The following is a 19,875-nucleotide window of genomic DNA, read 5'->3' as shown; positions in this document are numbered from 1 at the left end:
ACATTAGTCTATCCCAGGACAGGACATTAGTCTATCCCAGGACAGGACATTAGTCTATCCCAGGACAGGACATTAGTCTATCCCAGGACAGGACATTAGTCTATCCCAGGACAGGACATTAGTCTATCCCAGGACAGGACATTAGTCTATCCCAGGACAGGACATTAGTCTATCCCAGGACAGGACATTAGTCTATCCCAGGACAGGACATTAGTCTATCCCAGGACAGGACATTAGTCTATCCCAGGACAGGACATTAGTCTATCCCAGGACAGGACACTAGTCTATCCCAGGATAGGACACTAGTCTATCCCAGGATAGGACACTAGTCTATCCCAGGATAGGACACTAGTCTATCCCAGGATAGGACACTAGTCTATCCCAGGATAGGACATTAGTCTATCCCAGGACAGGACATTAGTCTATCCCAGGACAGGACATTAGTCTATCCCAGGACATTAGTCTATCCCAGGACATTAGTCTATCCCAGGACAGGACATTAGTCTATCCCAGGACACTAGTCTATCCCAGGATAGGACATTAGTCTATCCCAGGACATTATTCTATCCCAGGATAGGACACTAGTCTGTCCTAGGACACTAGTCTATCCCAGGACACTAGTCTATCCCAGGACACTAGTCTATCCCAGGACAGGACACTAGTCTATCCCAGGACAGGACACTAGTCTATCCCAGGACAGGACACTAGTCTATCCCAGGACAGGACACTAGTCTATCCCAGGACAGGACACTAGTCTATCCCAGGACAGGACACTAGTCTATCCCAGGATAGGACATTAGTCTATCCCAGGATAGGACATTAGTCTATCCCAGGATAGGACATTAGTCTATCCCAGGATAGGACATTAGTCTATCCCAGGATAGGACATTAGTCTATCCCAGGATAGGACATTAGTCTATCCCAGGATAGGACATTAGTCTATCCCAGGATAGGACATTAGTCTATCCCAGGATAGGACATTAGTCTATCCCAGGATAGGACATTAGTCTATCCCAGGATAGGACATTAGTCTATCCCAGGATAGGACATTAGTCTATCCCAGGATAGGACATTAGTCTATCCCAGGATAGGACATTAGTCTATCCCAGGATAGGACACTAGTCTATCCCAGGATAGGACATTAGTCTATCCCAGGATAGGACACTAGTCTGTCCTAGGACACTAGTCTATCCCAGGACACTAGTCTATCCCAGGACAGGACATTAGTCTATCCCAGGACAGGACATTAGTCTATCCCAGGACAGGACATTAGTCTATCACAGGACAGGACATTAGTCTATCCCAGGACAGGACATTAGTCTATCCCAGGACAGGACATTAGTCTATCCCAGGATAGGACACTAGTCTATCCCAGGATAGGACACTAGTCTATCCCAGGACAGGACATTAGTCGATCCCAGGACACTAGTCTATCCCAGGACAGGACACTAGTCTATCCCAGGACAGGACACTAGTCGATCCCAGGACAGGACACTAGTCGATCCCAGGACACTAGTCTATCCCAGGACAGGACACTAGTCTGTCCTAGGAGCTGACTCCACTAAGCCTGGTTCAATAGTTCTGGGTCCAGTTAAGTCCAACAAGGTTTAAATGGTTGAACCCTGACAGTTGTATGGGGCCAGTTAACTGTAGTTAAATGGTTCAGGTTTAAATGGTGTTGTGTTGTTTCTGTGTTTCCACTCTGCTGCCGGCCTCTGTCATCTGGAAGGACAGTTACCCTTGTTGTCATGGCAACAGTTCCCAGGTCAACAAGTGTGGTAAGGTCTCATGGACAATACTGCCTGGTCAATCAACCAAATATACTTTTGTTTTCTTTGCATCAACTATGTGAATCAAGGGATTATTATTTTTTTTTTCTGTTTTTACCGTGAACAAATCAAGGGATATTTCTTCTTCTCTTTTGAGTCATTTCTATGAACATTGTTGGTCATGTACAAGCATGTTTTTATTCTGATTTAACTGTGTTTCTATGATGTGACGTGTATATTAAGAGGAGAACAGGTTAAGTGCGGTTTTGGAATGCTGTTAGATCCTTGTACTGGGACGGATGTTTAACCCCCTGAGGTAGAAGCCTGCATAAATCGAATCCCGTTAAAATCAGTCCGGTTTTTAAGCTAGTGATTTTGTTTTGCATTGGATGCATCTCAATCCAACGCGTATGTCTGTGTAACACTTCTGCATTAGCGGTGACAGAGCTGGAGCTGTGTTTGTCAGACCATGTGACATCCCCAAAATGGGTCTTCTCACCAAATCGTCTGTAGCGTCAGAACGATTTGGCCTACGAACCACTAATGACCCCTCTGTGGAAAGGTGAGATGCTCGTGAACGCGTGCGTACATGTTTTGCTCTAGGACGCCCACAGGTCTCGCAAGACTCGACTGAAGATCCTCTGGTACCAGTCGAAAGAATCTATGGAGGTATATATGGAGACACTTTAGTGACAAAAGTAAGGCGTTAAATTCATGTTAAAAAAAATATCTAAGTTTCTTGATCTTATATCTCTCAGATATAGGACAGACACTTCAGAACAAACTTCCTTTAGATTTTTTTTGGGGGTGGGCTATGTTTTTCCATGTAGTGAATCTGTTATTTGATGCGTTTGTATGGGTTTATAGCCGTAAATTCTCTATATTTTTTTTTATATGCTTTATATTCCCCCGCTTTAGACAGGGCTTAGACTTATGGGATAAAAGGTCGTCTAGTCTGTAGTGAGCTGTTACTTCAGTGTTGAGCGGCAATACCATGTCATTGTCTGTCCACAATGTGAAGACCAAATCCTCCGTATTATTCCTCCATCTTGATTGTTGCATGTTTTGATGTACCATTCGTATGATCACTGTCTGAATCGTTCATCTGATTGGCCATCACTGTTGATCAGGGGAATATATTATATTTTAAACGGTTATTTGTTGCACTCAGCATGTCATATAATTCCCCACAATATGAAGCTTTTCAAATATAAATTGAGTGTTTTATTGGATAAAGGGAAGGTAGGAAAAGAGTTGAAAAGAACCTCTCTTTTCAGACGACCTGCCGAAGCCCAAGACCACGGAGGTTCTGCAGAAGGGGGTGGAGTCGGTCCAGGTGTACTCGGCCTCCGAGGAGCGGGAAGAGGGGCGGCGCTGGAGAGTGTTCCGTATAGGAGACCAGGAACACAAAGTCGACATGAAGGCAATAGAACCCTACAAGAGGGTCATCAACCACGGAGGTAACCCTTGACCCCTAACACATTACCCCTAACTCATTACCCTAGTCCTACAAGAGGGTTATGAACCACAGAGGTAACCCCTGACCCCTAACCCATTACCCTAGTCCTACAAGAGGGTCATCAACCACGCAGGTAACCCCTAACCCCATGACCCCTAACCCATGACCCCTAACCCATGACCCCTAACCCATGACCCCTAACACATTACCCCTAACCCATTACCCTAGTCCTCCAAGAGGGTTATGAACCACGGAGGTAACCCTTGACCCCTAACCCTTGACCCATTACCCCTAACCCATTACCCTAGTCCTCCAAGAGGGTCATCAACCACGGAGGTAACCCTTGACCCCTGACCCCTAACCCATTACCCCTAACCCATTACCCTAGTCCTCCAAGAGGGTATTGGACCAATTATATCAAAACACATTTTCACAGTAACAATGTCCCATGCAGAGCAGGTTGTGTTGTGGCGTGTTTGATCCTGTGTGATGTGTTCCAGGTTACTATGGAGACGGCCTGAACGCCATCATAGTGTTTGCCGTGTGTTACATGCCTGAGAGCAACCAACCCAACTACCGCTACATCATGGACAACCTCTTCAAGTGAGTCCTGGTGGTGCCAACCCTGGTGGTGCCAACCCTGGTGGTGCCAACCCTGTGAAACGGAATATTGACTTGCATTGGTTTTTTTGGACACCAATGCTAAAAATATATTTAATATTTTCCCGCTATTTTACAAATGTTCAATCCCGAGAATAAATCACTTTTCTCCTGAGTAACCTGGTATTTTTATATTTTAGGCAGTTTAGCTATGCAGCCCTATGAAGGCAGTGCGTACCAGCTGGCTATTATTAGGTTTAGCTATGCAGGCCTATGAAGGCAGTGCGTACCAGCTATGCAGGCCTATGCAGCCCTATGAAGGCAGTGCGTACCAGCTGGCTATTATTAGGTTTAGCTATGCAGCCCTATGAAGGCAGTGCGTACCAGCTATGCAGCCCTATGAAGGCAGTGCGTACCAGTGAGGTGAGGAATATTGTTTTTGGCCAACCAGAGTTACTACTTTAATCTAACAATATGATGCTTATCTTTATAAAACAAATATTCTGATAGAAAGTTAACGAATTAGCCTCATTCTGTACGCCTGTATCTATGTAGTAGTAGTAGTAGTAGTAGCCTGTATCTATATAGCAGTAGTAGTAGTAGTAGTAGTAGCCTGTATCTATATAGCAGTAGTAGTAGTAGTAGTAGTAGCCTGTATCTATATAGCAGTAGTAGTAGTAGTAGTAGCCTGTATCTATATAGCAGTAGTAGTAGTAGTAGTAGTAGCCTGTATCTATATAGCAGTAGTAGCAGTAGTAGTAGCCTGTATCTATATAGCAGTAGTAGCACTAGTAGTAGCCTGTATCTATATAGCAGTAGTAGTAGTAGTAGCCTGTATCTATATAGCAGTAGTAGTAGTAGTAGTAGTAGCCTGTATCTATATAGCAGTAGTAGCAGTAGTAGTAGCCTGTATCTATATAGCAGTAGTAGTAGCCTGTATCTATATAGCAGTAGTAGTAGTAGTAGTAGTAGCCTGTATCTATATAGCAGTAGTAGTAGTAGTAGTAGCCTGTATCTATATAGCAGTAGTAGTAGTAGTAGTAGCCTGTATCTATATAGCAGTAGTAGTAGTAGTAGCCTGTATCTATATAGCAGTAGTAGTAGTAGTAGCCTGTATCTATATAGCAGTAGTAGTAGCCTGTATCTATATAGCAGTAGTAGTAGCCTGTATCTATATAGCAGTAGTAGTAGTAGTAGTAGCCTGTATCTATATAGCAGTAGTAGTAGTAGTAGTAGTAGCCTGTATCTATATAGCAGTAGTAGTAGCCTGTATCTATATAGCAGTAGTAGCAGTAGTAGTAGCCTGTATCTATATAGCAGTAGTAGTAGTAGCCTGTATCTATATAGCAGTAGTAGCAGTAGTAGTAGCCTGTATCTATATAGCAGTAGTAGTAGCCTGTATCTATATAGCAGTAGTAGTAGCCTGTATCTATATAGCAGTAGTAGTAGTAGTAGTAGCCTGTATCTATATAGCAGTAGTAGTAGTAGTAGTAGCCTGTATCTATATAGCAGTAGTAGTAGTAGTAGTAGCCTGTATCTATATAGCAGTAGTAGTAGTAGTAGCCTGTATCTATATAGCAGTAGTAGTAGCCTGTATCTATATAGCAGTAGTAGTAGTAGTAGTAGCCTGTATCTATATAGTAGTAGTAGTAGTAGTAGTAGTAGCCTGTATCTATATAGCAGTAGTAGTAGTAGTAGTAGCCTGTATCTATATAGCAGTAGTAGTAGCCTGTATCTATATAGCAGTAGTAGTAGCCTGTATCTATATAGCACTAGTAGTAGCCTGTATCTATATAGTAGTAGTAGTAGTAGCCTGTATCTATATAGCAGTAGTAGTAGTAGCCTGTATCTATATAGCAGTAGTAGTAGTAGTAGTAGCCTGTATCTATATAGCAGCAGTAGTAGTAGTAGTAGTAGTAGTAGTAGTAGTAGTAGCCTGTATCTATATAGCAGTAGTAGCAGTAGTAGTAGCCTGTATCTATATAGCAGTAGTAGTAGTAGTAGCCTGTATCTATATAGCAGTAGTAGTAGTAGTAGTAGTAGTAGTAGTAGTAGCCTGTATCTATATAGCAGTAGTAGTAGTAGTAGTAGCCTGTATCTATATAGCAGTAGTAGTAGTAGTAGTAGCCTGTATCTATATAGCAGTAGTAGTAGCCTGTATCTATATAGCAGTAGAAGTAGCCTGTATCTATATAGCACTAGTAGTAGCCTGTATCTATATAGCAGTAGTAGTAGTAGTAGTAGCCTGTATCTATATAGCAGTAGTAGTAGCCTGTATCTATATAGCACTAGTAGTAGCCTGTATCTATATAGCAGTAGTAGTAGTAGTAGTAGTAGTAGCCTGTATCTATATAGTAGTAGTAGCCTGTATCTATATAGCAGTAGTAGTAGTAGCCTGTATCTATATAGCAGTAGTAGTAGTAGTAGTAGTAGTAGTAGTAGTAGCCTGTATCTATATAGCAGTAGTAGCAGTAGTAGTAGCCTGTATCTATATAGCAGTAGTAGTAGTAGTAGCCTGTATCTATATAGCAGTAGTAGTAGTAGTAGTAGTAGTAGTAGTAGTAGTAGTAGCCTGTATCTATATAGCAGTAGTAGTAGTAGTAGTAGCCTGTATCTATATAGCAGTAGTAGTAGTAGTAGTAGCCTGTATCTATATAGCAGTAGTAGTAGTAGTAGTAGCCTGTATCTATATAGTAGTAGTAGTAGTAGTAGTAGCCTGTATCTATATAGCAGTAGTAGTAGCCTGTATCTATATAGCAGTAGTAGTAGTAGTAGTAGCCTGTATCTATATAGCAGTAGTAGTAGCCTGTATCTATATAGCAGTAGTAGTAGTAGTAGTAGCCTGTATCTATATAGCAGTAGTAGTAGCCTGTATCTATATAGCACTAGTAGTAGCCTGTATCTATATAGCAGTAGTAGTAGTAGTAGTAGTAGTAGCCTGTATCTATATAGCAGTAGTAGTAGTAGCCTGTATCTATATAGCAGTAGTAGTAGTAGCCTGTATCTATATAGCAGTAGTAGTAGTAGTAGTAGTAGTAGTAGTAGTAGTAGCCTGTATCTATATAGCAGTAGTAGCAGTAGTAGTAGCCTGTATCTATATAGCAGTAGTAGTAGTAGTAGTAGTAGTAGCCTGTATCTATATAGCAGTAGTAGTAGTAGTAGTAGTAGTAGTAGCCTGTATCTATATAGCAGTAGTAGTAGTAGTAGTAGTAGTAGTAGTAGTAGTAGTAGTAGTAGTAGTAGCCTGTATCTATATAGCAGTAGTAGTAGTAGTAGTAGCCTGTATCTATATAGCAGTAGTAGTAGTAGTAGTAGCCTGTATCTATATAGCAGTAGTAGTAGTAGTAGTAGTAGTAGTAGTAGTAGCCTGTATCTATATAGCAGTAGTAGTAGTAGCCTGTATCTATATAGCAGTAGTAGTAGTAGCCTGTATCTATATAGCAGTAGTAGTAGTAGTAGTAGTAGCCTGTATCTATATAGCAGTAGTAGTAGTAGTAGTAGTAGTAGCCTGTATCTATATAGCAGTAGTAGTAGCAGTAGTAGTAGTAGCCTGTATCTATATAGCAGTAGTAGTAGCCTGTATCTATATAGCAGTAGTAGTAGTAGTAGTAGCCTGTATCTATATAGCAGTAGTAGTAGTAGTAGTAGCCTGTATCTATATAGCAGTAGTAGTAGTAGTAGTAGCCTGTATCTATATAGCAGTAGTAGTAGTAGTAGTAGCCTGTATCTATATAGTAGTAGTAGTAGTAGTAGCCTGTATCTATATAGTAGTAGTAGTAGTAGTAGCCTGTATCTATATAGTAGTAGTAGTAGTAGTAGCCTGTATCTATATAGTAGTAGTAGTAGTAGTAGCCTGTATCTATATAGTAGTAGTAGTAGTAGTAGCCTGTATCTATATAGTAGTAGTAGTAGTAGTAGCCTGTATCTATATAGCAGTAGTAGTAGTAGTAGTAGTAGTAGCCTGTATCTATATAGCAGTAGTAGTAGTAGCCTGTATCTATATAGTAGTAGTAGTAGTAGCCTGTATCTATATAGCAGTAGTAGTAGCCTGTATCTATATAGTAGTAGTAGTAGTAGTAGTAGCCTGTATCTATATAGCAGTAGTAGTAGCCTGTATCTATATAGCAGCAGTAGTAGTAGTAGTAGTAGCCTGTATCTATATAGCAGTAGAAGTAGTAGTAGTAGTAGCCTGTATCTATATAGCAGTAGTAGTAGCCTGTATCTATATCGCAGCAGTAGTAGTAGTAGTAGCCTGTATCTATATAGCAGTAGTAGTAGTAGTAGCCTGTATCTATATAGCAGTAGTAGTAGTAGTAGTAGCCTGTATCTATATAGCAGTAGTAGTAGTAGCCTGTATCTATATAGCAGTAGTAGTAGTAGCCTGTATCTATATAGCAGTAGTAGTAGTAGTAGTAGCCTGTATCTATATAGCAATAGCAGTAGTAGTAGTAGCCTGTATCTATATAGTAGTAGTAGTAGCCTGTATCTATATAGTAGTAGTAGTAGTAGCCTGTATCTATATAGCAGTAGTAGTAGTAGTAGCCTGTATCTATATAGCAGTAGTAGTAGTAGTAGCCTGTATCTATATAGCAGTAGTAGTAGTAGTACTAGTAGCCTGTATCTATATAGCAGTAGTAGTAGTAGTAGTAGCCTGTATCTATATAGCAGTAGTAGTAGTAGTAGTAGTAGCCTGTATCTATATAGCAGTAGTAGTAGTAGTAGCCTGTATCTATATAGCAGTAGTAGTAGACTGTATCTATATAGCAGTAGTAGTAGCCTGTATCTATATAGCAGTAGTAGTAGTAGCAGTAGCCTGTATCTATATAGTAGTAGTAGTAGTAGTAGTAGTAGTAGCCTGTATCTATATAGCAGTAGTAGTAGCCTGTATCTATATAGCAGTAGTAGTAGTAGCCTGTATCTATATAGCAGTAGTAGTAGCCTGTATCTATATAGCAGTAGTAGTAGTAGTAGTAGCCTGTATCTATATAGCAGTAGTAGTAGCCTGTATCTATATAGCAGTAGTAGCAGTAGTAGTAGCCTGTATCTATATAGCACTAGTAGTAGCCTGTATCTATATAGCAGTAGTAGTAGTAGTAGTAGTAGTAGTAGCCTGTATCTATATAGTAGTAGTAGTAGTAGTAGTAGCCTGTATCTATATAGCAGTAGTAGTAGTAGTAGTAGTAGCCTGTATCTATATAGCAGTAGTAGTAGTAGCCTGTATCTATATAGCAGTAGTAGTAGTAGTAGTAGTAGTAGCCTGTATCTATATAGCAGTAGTAGCAGTAGTAGTAGCCTGTATCTATATAGCAGTAGTAGTAGTAGTAGCCTGTATCTATATAGCAGTAGTAGTAGTAGTAGTAGCCTGTATCTATATAGCAGTAGTAGTAGTAGTAGTAGCCTGTATCTATATAGCAGTAGTAGTAGTAGTAGTAGCCTGTATCTATATAGCAGTAGTAGTAGTAGTAGTAGTAGCCTGTATCTATATAGCAGTAGCAGTAGTAGTAGTAGTAGCCTGTATCTATATAGCAGTAGCAGTAGTAGTAGTAGTAGCCTGTATCTATATAGCAGTAGCAGTAGTAGTAGTAGCCTGTATCTATATAGCAGTAGTAGCAGTAGTAGTAGTAGCCTGTATCTATATAGCAGTAGTAGTAGTAGTAGTAGTAGCCTGTATCTATATAGCAGTAGTAGTAGTAGTAGTAGCCTGTATCTATATAGCAGTAGTAGTAGTAGTAGTAGCCTGTATCTATATAGCAGTAGTAGTAGTAGTAGTAGCCTGTATCTATATAGCAGTAGTAGTAGTAGTAGCCTGTATCTATATAGCAGTAGTAGTAGTAGTAGTAGCCTGTATCTATATAGCAGTAGTAGTAGTAGTAGTAGTAGTAGCCTGTAGTAGTAGTAGCCTGTATCTATATAGCAGTAGTAGTAGTAGTAGTAGCCTGTATCTATGTAGTAGTAGTAGTAGTAGTAGTAGCCTGTATCTATATAGCAGTAGTAGTAGTAGTAGTAGTAGTAGCCTGTATCTATATAGCAGTAGTAGTAGTAGTAGTAGCCTGTATCTATATAGCAGTAGTAGTAGTAGTAGTAGTAGTAGTAGTAGTAGCCTGTATCTATATAGCAGTAGTAGTTTAAGTAGTAGTAGCCTGTATCTATATAGCAGTAGTAGTAGCCTGTATCTATATAGCAGTAGTAGTAGGCTGTATCTATATAGCAGTAGTAGTAGCCTGTATCTATATAGCAGTAGTAGTAGCCTGTATCTATATAGCAGTAGTAGTAGCCTGTATCTATATAGCAGTAGTAGTAGTAGTAGTAGTAGCCTGTATCTATATAGTAGTAGTAGCCTGTATCTATATAGCAGTAGTAGTAGTAGTAGTAGTAGCCTGTATCTATATAGCAGTAGTAGTAGCCTGTATCTATATAGCAGTAGTAGTAGTAGCCTGTATCTATATAGCAGCAGTAGTAGTAGTAGCCTGTATCTATATAGCAGCAGTAGTAGTAGTAGTAGTAGCCTGTATCTATATAGCAGCAGTAGTAGTAGTAGTAGTAGCCTGTATCTATATAGCAGTAGTAGTAGTAGCCTGTATCTATATAGCAGTAGTAGTAGTAGCCTGTATCTATATAGCAGTAGTAGTAGTAGTAGTAGTAGTAGCCTGTATCTATATAGCAGTAGTAGTAGTAGTAGTAGTAGCCTGTATCTATATAGCAGTAGTAGTAGTAGCCTGTATCTATATAGTAGTAGTAGTAGCCTGTATCTATATAGTAGTAGTAGTAGCCTGTATCTATATAGCAGTAGTAGTAGTAGTAGCCTGTATCTATATAGTAGTAGTAGTAGTAGCCTGTATCTATATAGCAGTAGTAGTAGCCTGTATCTATATAGTAGTAGTAGTAGTAGTAGTAGTAGCCTGTATCTATATAGCAGTAGTAGTAGCCTGTATCTATATAGCAGCAGTAGTAGTAGTAGTAGTAGCCTGTATCTATATAGCAGCAGAAGTAGTAGTAGTAGTAGTAGCCTGTATCTATATAGCAGTAGTAGTAGCCTGTATCTATATAGCAGCAGTAGTAGTAGTAGTAGCCTGTATCTATATAGCAGTAGTAGTAGTAGTAGCCTGTATCTATATAGCAGTAGTAGTAGTAGTAGTAGCCTGTATCTATATAGCAGTAGTAGTAGTAGCCTGTATCTATATAGCAGTAGTAGTAGTAGCCTGTATCTATATAGCAGTAGTAGTAGTAGTAGTAGCCTGTATCTATATAGCAGTAGCAGTAGTAGTAGTAGCCTGTATCTATATAGTAGTAGTAGTAGCCTGTATCTATATAGTAGTAGTAGTAGTAGCCTGTATCTATATAGCAGTAGTAGTAGTAGTAGCCTGTATCTATATAGCAGTAGTAGTAGTAGTACTAGTAGCCTGTATCTATATAGCAGTAGTAGTAGCCTGTATCTATATAGTAGTAGTAGTAGTAGTAGTAGTAGCCTGTATCTATATAGCAGTAGTAGTAGTAGTAGTAGCCTGTATCTATATAGCAGTAGTAGTAGTAGTAGTAGTAGCCTGTATCTATATAGCAGTAGTAGTAGTAGTAGCCTGTATCTATATAGCAGTAGTAGTAGACTGTATCTATATAGCAGTAGTAGTAGCCTGTATCTATATAGCAGTAGTAGTAGTAGCAGTAGCCTGTATCTATATAGTAGTAGTAGTAGTATTAGTAGTAGTAGCCTGTATCTATATAGCAGTAGTAGTAGCCTGTATCTATATAGCAGTAGTAGTAGTAGCCTGTATCTATATAGCAGTAGTAGTAGCCTGTATCTATATAGCAGTAGTAGTAGTAGTAGTAGCCTGTATCTATATAGCAGTAGTAGTAGCCTGTATCTATATAGCAGTAGTAGCAGTAGTAGTAGCCTGTATCTATATAGCACTAGTAGTAGCCTGTATCTATATAGCAGTAGTAGTAGTAGTAGTAGTAGTAGCCTGTATCTATATAGTAGTAGTAGTAGTAGTAGTAGCCTGTATCTATATAGCAGTAGTAGTAGTAGTAGTAGTAGCCTGTATCTATATAGCAGTAGTAGTAGTAGCCTGTATCTATATAGCAGTAGTAGTAGTAGTAGTAGTAGTAGCCTGTATCTATATAGCAGTAGTAGCAGTAGTAGTAGCCTGTATCTATATAGCAGTAGTAGTAGTAGTAGCCTGTATCTATATAGCAGTAGTAGTAGTAGTAGTAGCCTGTATCTATATAGCAGTAGTAGTAGTAGTAGTAGCCTGTATCTATATAGTAGTAGTAGTAGTAGTAGCCTGTATCTATATAGCAGTAGTAGTAGTAGTAGTAGCCTGTATCTATATAGCAGTAGTAGTAGTAGTAGTAGCCTGTATCTATATAGCAGTAGTAGTAGTAGTAGTAGTAGCCTGTATCTATATAGCAGTAGCAGTAGTAGTAGTAGTAGCCTGTATCTATATAGCAGTAGCAGTAGTAGTAGTAGCCTGTATCTATATAGCAGTAGTAGTAGTAGTAGTAGTAGCCTGTATCTATATAGCAGTAGTAGTAGTAGTAGTAGCCTGTATCTATATAGCAGTAGTAGTAGTAGTAGTAGCCTGTATCTATATAGCAGTAGTAGTAGTAGTAGTAGCCTGTATCTATATAGCAGTAGTAGTAGTAGTAGTAGCCTGTATCTATATAGCAGTAGTAGTAGTAGTAGTAGCCTGTATCTATATAGCAGTAGTAGTAGTAGTAGTAGCCTGTATCTATATAGCAGTAGTAGTAGTAGTAGTAGTAGTAGCCTGTATCTATATAGCAGTAGTAGTAGTAGTAGTAGCCTGTATCTATATAGCAGTAGTAGTAGTAGTAGTAGTAGTAGTAGCCTGTATCTATATAGCAGTAGTAGTAGTAGTAGTAGTAGTAGCCTGTATCTATATAGCAGTAGTAGTAGTAGTAGTAGCCTGTATCTATATAGCAGTAGTAGTAGTAGTAGTAGTAGTAGTAGTAGTAGTAGCCTGTATCTATATAGCAGTAGTAGTTTAAGTAGTAGTAGCCTGTATCTATATAGCAGTAGTAGTAGCCTGTATCTATATAGCAGTAGTAGTAGGCTGTATCTATATAGCAGTAGTAGTAGCCTGTATCTATATAGCAGTAGTAGTAGCCTGTATCTATATAGCAGTAGTAGTAGCCTGTATCTATATAGCAGTAGTAGTAGTAGTAGTAGTAGCCTGTATCTATATAGTAGTAGTAGCCTGTATCTATATAGCAGTAGTAGTAGTAGTAGTAGTAGCCTGTATCTATATAGCAGTAGTAGTAGCCTGTATCTATATAGCAGTAGTAGTAGTAGCCTGTATCTATATAGCAGCAGTAGTAGTAGTAGCCTGTATCTATATAGCAGCAGTAGTAGTAGTAGTAGTAGCCTGTATCTATATAGCAGCAGTAGTAGTAGTAGTAGTAGCCTGTATCTATATAGCAGTAGTAGTAGTAGCCTGTATCTATATAGCAGTAGTAGTAGTAGTAGTAGTAGTAGTAGTAGTAGTAGTAGCCTGTATCTATATAGCAGTAGTAGTAGTAGTAGTAGCCTGTATCTATATAGCAGTAGTAGTAATAGTAGTAGTAGCCTGTATCTATATAGCAGTAGTAGTAGTAGTAGCCTGTATCTATATAGCAGTAGTAGTAGTAGTAGCCTGTATCTATATAGCAGCAGTAGTAGTAGTAGTAGTAGCCTGTATCTATATAGCAGCAGTAGTAGTAGTAGTAGTAGCCTGTATCTATATAGCAGTAGTAGTAGTAGCCTGTATCTATATAGCAGTAGTAGTAGTAGTAGTAGTAGTAGTAGTAGTAGTAGTAGCCTGTATCTATATAGCAGTAGTAGTAGTAGTAGTAGCCTGTATCTATATAGCAGTAGTAGTAGTAGTAGTAGCCTGTATCTATATAGCAGTAGTAGTAATAGTAGTAGTAGCCTGTATCTATATAGCAGTAGTAGTAGTAGTAGCCTGTATCTATATAGCAGTAGTAGTAGTAGTAGTAGCCTGTATCTATATAGCAGTAGTAGTAGTAGTAGTAGTAGCCTGTATCTATATAGCAGTAGTTGTAGTAGTAGTAGCCTGTATCTATATAGCAGTAGTTGTAGTAGCCTGTATCTATATAGCAGTAGTAGTAGTAGCCTGTATCTATATAGCAGTAGTAGTAGTAGCCTGTATCTATATAGCAGTAGTAGTAGTAGCCTGTATCTATATAGCAGTAGTAGTAGTAGCCTGTATCTATATAGCAGTAGTAGTAGTAGCCTGTATCTATATAGCAGTAGTAGTAGTAGCCTGTATCTATATAGCAGTAGTAGTAGTAGTAGTAGTAGCCTGTATCTATATAGCAGTAGTAGTAGTAGTAGTAGTAGCCTGTATCTATATAGCAGTAGTAGTAGTAGTAGTAGCCTGTATCTATATAGCAGCAGTAGTAGTAGTAGTAGCCTGTATCTATATAGCAGTAGTAGTAGCCTGTATCTATATAGCAGTAGTAGTAGTAGTAGCCTGTATCTATATAGTAGTAGTAGTAGTAGTAGTAGTAGTAGTAGTAGTAGTAGTAGTAGCCTGTATCTATATAGTAGTAGTAGTAGTAGTAGTAGTAGTAGTAGTAGTAGTAGCCTGTATCTATATAGTAGTAGTAGTAGTAGTAGTAGTAGTAGTAGTAGCCTGTATCTATATAGCAGTAGTAGTAGTAGTAGTAGTAGCCTGTATCTATATAGCAGTAGTAGTAGTAGTAGTAGCCTGTATCTATATAGCAGTAGTAGTAGCCTGTATCTATATAGCAGTAGCAGTAGTAGTAGTAGCCTGTATCTATATAGCAGTAGTAGTAGTAGTAGTAGTAGCCTGTATCTATATAGCAGTAGTAGTAGTAGTAGTAGCCTGTATCTATATAGCAGTAGTAGTAGTAGTAGTAGCCTGTATCTATATAGCAGTAGTAGTAGTAGTAGTAGCCTGTATCTATATAGCAGTAGTAGTAGTAGTAGTAGCCTGTATCTATATAGCAGTAGTAGTAGTAGTAGTAGCCTGTATCTATATAGCAGTAGTAGTAGTAGTAGTAGCCTGTATCTATATAGCAGTAGTAGTAGTAGTAGTAGCCTGTATCTATATAGCAGTAGTAGTAGTAGTAGTAGCCTGTATCTATATAGCAGTAGTAGTAGTAGTAGTAGCCTGTATCTATATAGCAGTAGTAGTAGTAGTAGTAGCCTGTATCTATATAGCAGTAGTAGTAGTAGTAGTAGTAGTAGCCTGTATCTATATAGCAGTAGTAGTAGTAGTAGTAGTAGTAGCCTGTATCTATATAGCAGTAGTAGTAGTAGTAGTAGCCTGTATCTATATAGCAGTAGTAGTAGTAGTAGTAGTAGTAGTAGTAGTAGTAGTAGTAGTAGCCTGTATCTATATAGCAGTAGTAGTTTAAGTAGTAGTAGCCTGTATGTATATAGCAGTAGTAGTAGCCTGTATCTATATAGCAGTAGTAGTAGGCTGTATCTATATAGCAGTAGTAGTAGCCTGTATCTATATAGCAGTAGTAGTAGCCTGTATCTATATAGCAGTAGTAGTAGTAGTAGTAGTAGTAGTAGCCTGTATCTATATAGTAGTAGTAGCCTGTATCTATATAGCAGTAGTAGTAGTAGTAGTAGTAGCCTGTATCTATATAGCAGTAGTAGTAGCCTGTATCTATATAGCAGTAGTAGTAGTAGCCTGTATCTATATAGCAGCAGTAGTAGTAGTAGCCTGTATCTATATAGCAGCAGTAGTAGTAGTAGTAGTAGCCTGTATCTATATAGCAGCAGTAGTAGTAGTAGTAGTAGCCTGTATCTATATAGCAGTAGTAGTAGTAGCCTGTATCTATATAGCAGTAGTAGTAGTAGTAGTAGTAGTAGTAGTAGCCTGTATGTATATAGCAGTAGTAGTAATAGTAGTAGTAGCCTGTATCTATATAGCAGTAGTAGTAGTAGTAGCCTGTATCTATATAGCAGTAGTAGTAGTAGTAGTAGCCTGTATCTATATAGCAGTAGTAGTAGTAGTAGTAGTAGCCTGTATCTATATAGCAGTAGTTGTAGTAGTAGTAGCCTGTATCTATATAGCAGTAGTTGTAGTAGCCTGTATCTATATAGCAGTAGTAGTAGTAGCCTGTATCTATATAGCAGTAGTAGTAGTAGCCTGTATCTATATAGCAGTAGTAGTAGTAGCCTGTATCTATATAGCAGTAGTAGTAGTAGCCTGTATCTATATAGCAGTAGTAGTAGTAGCCTGTATCTATATAGCAGTAGTAGTAGTAGCCTGTATCTATATAGCAGTAGTAGTAGTAGCCTGTATCTATATAGCAGTAGTAGTAGTAGTAGCCTGTATCTATATAGCAGTAGTAGTAGTAGTAGTAGCCTGTATCTATATAGCAGTAGTAGTAGTAGCCTGTATCTATATAGCAGTAGTAGTAGTAGTAGTAGCCTGTATCTATATAGCAGCAGTAGTAGTAGTAGTAGCCTGTATCTATATAGCAGTAGTAGTAGCCTGTATCTATATAGCAGTAGTAGTAGTAGTAGCCTGTATCTATATAGTAGTAGTAGTAGTAGTAGTAGTAGTAGTAGTAGTAGTAGTAGTAGTAGCCTGTATCTATATAGCAGTAGTAGTAGTAGTAGTAGTAGCCTGTATCTATATAGCAGTAGTAGTAGTAGTAGTAGCCTGTATCTATATAGCAGTAGTAGTAGCCTGTATCTATATAGCAGTAGTAGTAGCCTGTATCTATATAGCAGTAGTAGTAGCCTGTATCTATATAGCAGTAGTAGTAGCCTGTATCTATATAGCAGTAGTAGTAGCCTGTATCTATATAGCAGTAGTAGTAGTAGCCTGTATCTATATAGCAGCAGTAGTAGTAGTAGCCTGTATCTATATAGCAGCAGTAGTAGTAGTAGTAGTAGCCTGTATCTATATAGCAGCAGTAGTAGTAGTAGTAGTAGCCTGTATCTATATAGCAGTAGTAGTAGTAGCCTGTATCTATATAGCAGTAGTAGTAGTAGTAGTAGTAGTAGTAGTAGCCTGTATCTATATAGCAGTAGTAGTAATAGTAGTAGTAGCCTGTATCTATATAGCAGTAGTAGTAGTAGTAGCCTGTATCTATATAGCAGTAGTAGTAGTAGTAGTAGTAGCCTGTATCTATATAGCAGTAGTAGTAGTAGTAGTAGTAGCCTGTATCTATATAGCAGTAGTTGTAGTAGTAGTAGCCTGTATCTATATAGCAGTAGTTGTAGTAGCCTGTATCTATATAGCAGTAGTAGTAGTAGCCTGTATCTATATAGCAGTAGTAGTAGTAGCCTGTATCTATATAGCAGTAGTAGTAGTAGCCTGTATCTATATAGCAGTAGTAGTAGTAGCCTGTATCTATATAGCAGTAGTAGTAGTAGCCTGTATCTATATAGCAGTAGTAGTAGTAGCCTGTATCTATATAGTAGTAGTAGTAGTAGTAGCCTGTATCTATATAGCAGTAGTAGTAGTAGTAGTAGCCTGTATCTATATAGCAGTAGTAGTAGTAGTAGTAGTAGTAGTAGCCTGTATCTATATAGCAGTAGTAGTAGTAGTAGTAGCCTGTATCTATATAGCAGCAGTAGTAGTAGTAGTAGCCTGTATCTATATAGCAGTAGTAGTAGCCTGTATCTATATAGCAGTAGTAGTAGTAGTAGCCCGTATCTATATAGTAGTAGTAGTAGTAGTAGTAGTAGTAGCCTGTATCTATATAGCAGTAGTAGTAGTAGTAGTAGTAGCCTGTATCTATATAGCAGTAGTAGTAGTAGTAGTAGTAGCCTGTATCTATATAGCAGTAGTAGTAGCCTGTATCTATATAGCAGTAGTAGTAGCCTGTATCTATATAGCAGTAGTAGTAGCCTGTATCTATATAGCAGTAGTAGTAGCCTGTATCTATATAGCAGTAGTAGTAGCCTGTATCTATATAGCAGTAGTAGTAGCCTGTATCTATATAGCAGTAGTAGTAGTAGTAGTAGTAGTAGTAGCCTGTATCTATATAGCAGTAGTAGTAGCCTGTATCTATATAGTAGTAGTAGCCTGTATCTATATAGTAGTAGTAGTAGCCTGTATCTATATAGCAGTAGTAGTAGTAGTAGTAGCCTGTATCTATATAGCAGTAGTAGTAGCCTGTATCTATATAGCAGTAGTAGTAGCCTGTATCTATATAGCAGTAGTAGTAGTAGCCTGTATCTATATAGCAGCAGTAGTAGTAGTAGCCTGTATCTATATAGCAGCAGTAGTAGTAGTAGTAGTAGCCTGTATCTATATAGCAGCAGTAGTAGTAGTAGTAGTAGCCTGTATCTATATAGCAGTAGTAGTGGTAGTAGTAGCCTGTATCTATATAGCAGTAGTAGTAGCCTGTATCTATATAGCAGTAGTAGTAGTAGTAGTAGTAGCCTGTATCTATATAGCAGTAGTAGTAGCCTGTATCTATATAGCAGTAGTAGTAGTAGTAGTAGCCTGTATCTATATAGCAGTAGTAGTAGCCTGTATCTATATAGCAGTAGTAGTAGCCTGTATCTATATAGCACTAGTAGTAGCCTGTATCTATATAGCAGTAGTAGTAGTAGTAGTAGCCTGTATCTATATAGCAGTAGTAGTAGTAGCCTGTATCTATATAGCAGTAGTAGTAGTAGCCTGTATCTATATAGCAGTAGTAGTAGTAGCCTGTATCTATATAGCAGTAGTAGTAGTAGCCTGTATCTATATAGCAGTAGTAGTAGTAGTAGTAGTAGCCTGTATCTATATAGCAGTAGTAGTAGTAGTAGTAGCCTGTATCTATATAGCAGTAGTAGTAGTAGTAGTAGCCTGTATCTATATAGCAGTAGTAGTAGTAGTAGTAGTAGTAGTAGTAGTAGTAGTAGCCTGTATCTATATAGCAGTAGTAGTAGTAGTAGTAGTAGTAGCCTGTATCTATATAGCAGTAGTAGTAGTAGTAGTAGTAGCCTGTATCTATATAGCAGTAGTAGTAGTAGTAGTAGCCTGTATCTATATAGCAGTAGTAGTAGTAGTAGTAGCCTGTATCTATATAGCAGTAGTAGTAGTAGTAGTAGCCTGTATCTATATAGCAGTAGTAGTAGTAGTAGTAGCCTGTATCTATATAGCAGTAGTAGTAGTAGTAGCCTGTATCTATATAGCAGTAGTAGTAGTAGCCTGTATCTATATAGCAGTAGTAGTAGTAGTAGTAGTAGCCTGTATCTATATAGCAGTAGTAGTAGTAGTAGTAGTAGCCTGTATCTATATAGCAGTAGTAGTAGTAGTAGTAGCCTGTATCTATATAGCAGTAGTAGTAGTAGTAGTAGCCTGTATCTATATAGCAGTAGTAGTAGTAGTAGTAGCCTGTATCTATATAGCAGTAGTAGTAGTAGTAGTAGCCTGTATCTATATAGCAGTAGTAGTAGTAGTAGTAGCCTGTATCTATATAGTAGTAGTAGTAGCCTGTATCTATATAGCAGTAGTAGTAGTAGTAGTAGTAGTAGTAGCCTGTATCTATATAGCAGTAGTAGTAGTAGTAGTAGTAGTAGCCTGTATCTATATAGCAGTAGTAGTAGTAGTAGTAGCCTGTATCTATATAGCAGTAGTAGTAGTAGTAGTAGTAGTAGTAGCCTGTATCTATATAGCAGTAGTAGTAGCCTGTATCTATAGAGCAGTAGTAGTAGTAGTAGCCTGTATCTATATAGTAGTAGTAGTAGTAGCCTGTATCTATATAGCAGTAGTAGTAGCCTGTATCTATATAGCAGTAGTAGTAGTAGTAGTAGCCTGTATCTATATAGCAGTAGTAGTAGCCTGTATCTATATAGCAGCAGTAGTAGTAGTAGTAGTAGTAGCCTGTATCTATATAGCAGCAGAAGTAGTAGTAGTAGTAGTAGCCTGTATCTATATAGCAGTAGTAGTAGCCTGTATCTATATAGTAGTAGTAGTAGTAGCCTGTATCTATATAGCAGTAGTAGTAGTAGTAGTAGTAGCCTGTATCTATATAGCAGTAGTAGTAGTAGTAGTAGCCTGTATCTATATAGCAGTAGTAGTAGTAGCCTGTATCTATATAGCA

The 19,875-nt window shown here is 38.2% G+C and overlaps 1 protein-coding gene across 2 annotated transcripts in view; it reads left to right on the top strand.

The window, feature by feature from the left end:
• The window catches only part of bnip2 (BCL2 interacting protein 2), a 79,147-nt gene that overhangs the window by 31,735 nt on the left and 27,537 nt on the right, over positions 1 to 19,875 (top strand). For both annotated transcript variants that reach the window (XM_045705975.2, XM_045705974.2), the window contains exons 6-7: positions 3,047 to 3,229; positions 3,729 to 3,831. In XM_045705975.2, coding sequence (XP_045561931.1) covers positions 3,047 to 3,229; positions 3,729 to 3,831 — 286 coding nt within the window. The remainder of the gene's footprint in view (positions 1 to 3,046; positions 3,230 to 3,728; positions 3,832 to 19,875) is intronic.

The sequence above is a fragment of the Salmo salar genome, chromosome 23 (genome assembly GCF_965601325.2).
Source record: "Salmo salar chromosome 23, fSalSal1, whole genome shotgun sequence".
NCBI lineage: Eukaryota > Metazoa > Chordata > Actinopteri > Salmoniformes > Salmonidae > Salmo > Salmo salar.
The sequence above is the reverse complement of the archived record's forward strand: the minus strand, read 5'-3'. Positions and strand labels throughout refer to the sequence as shown.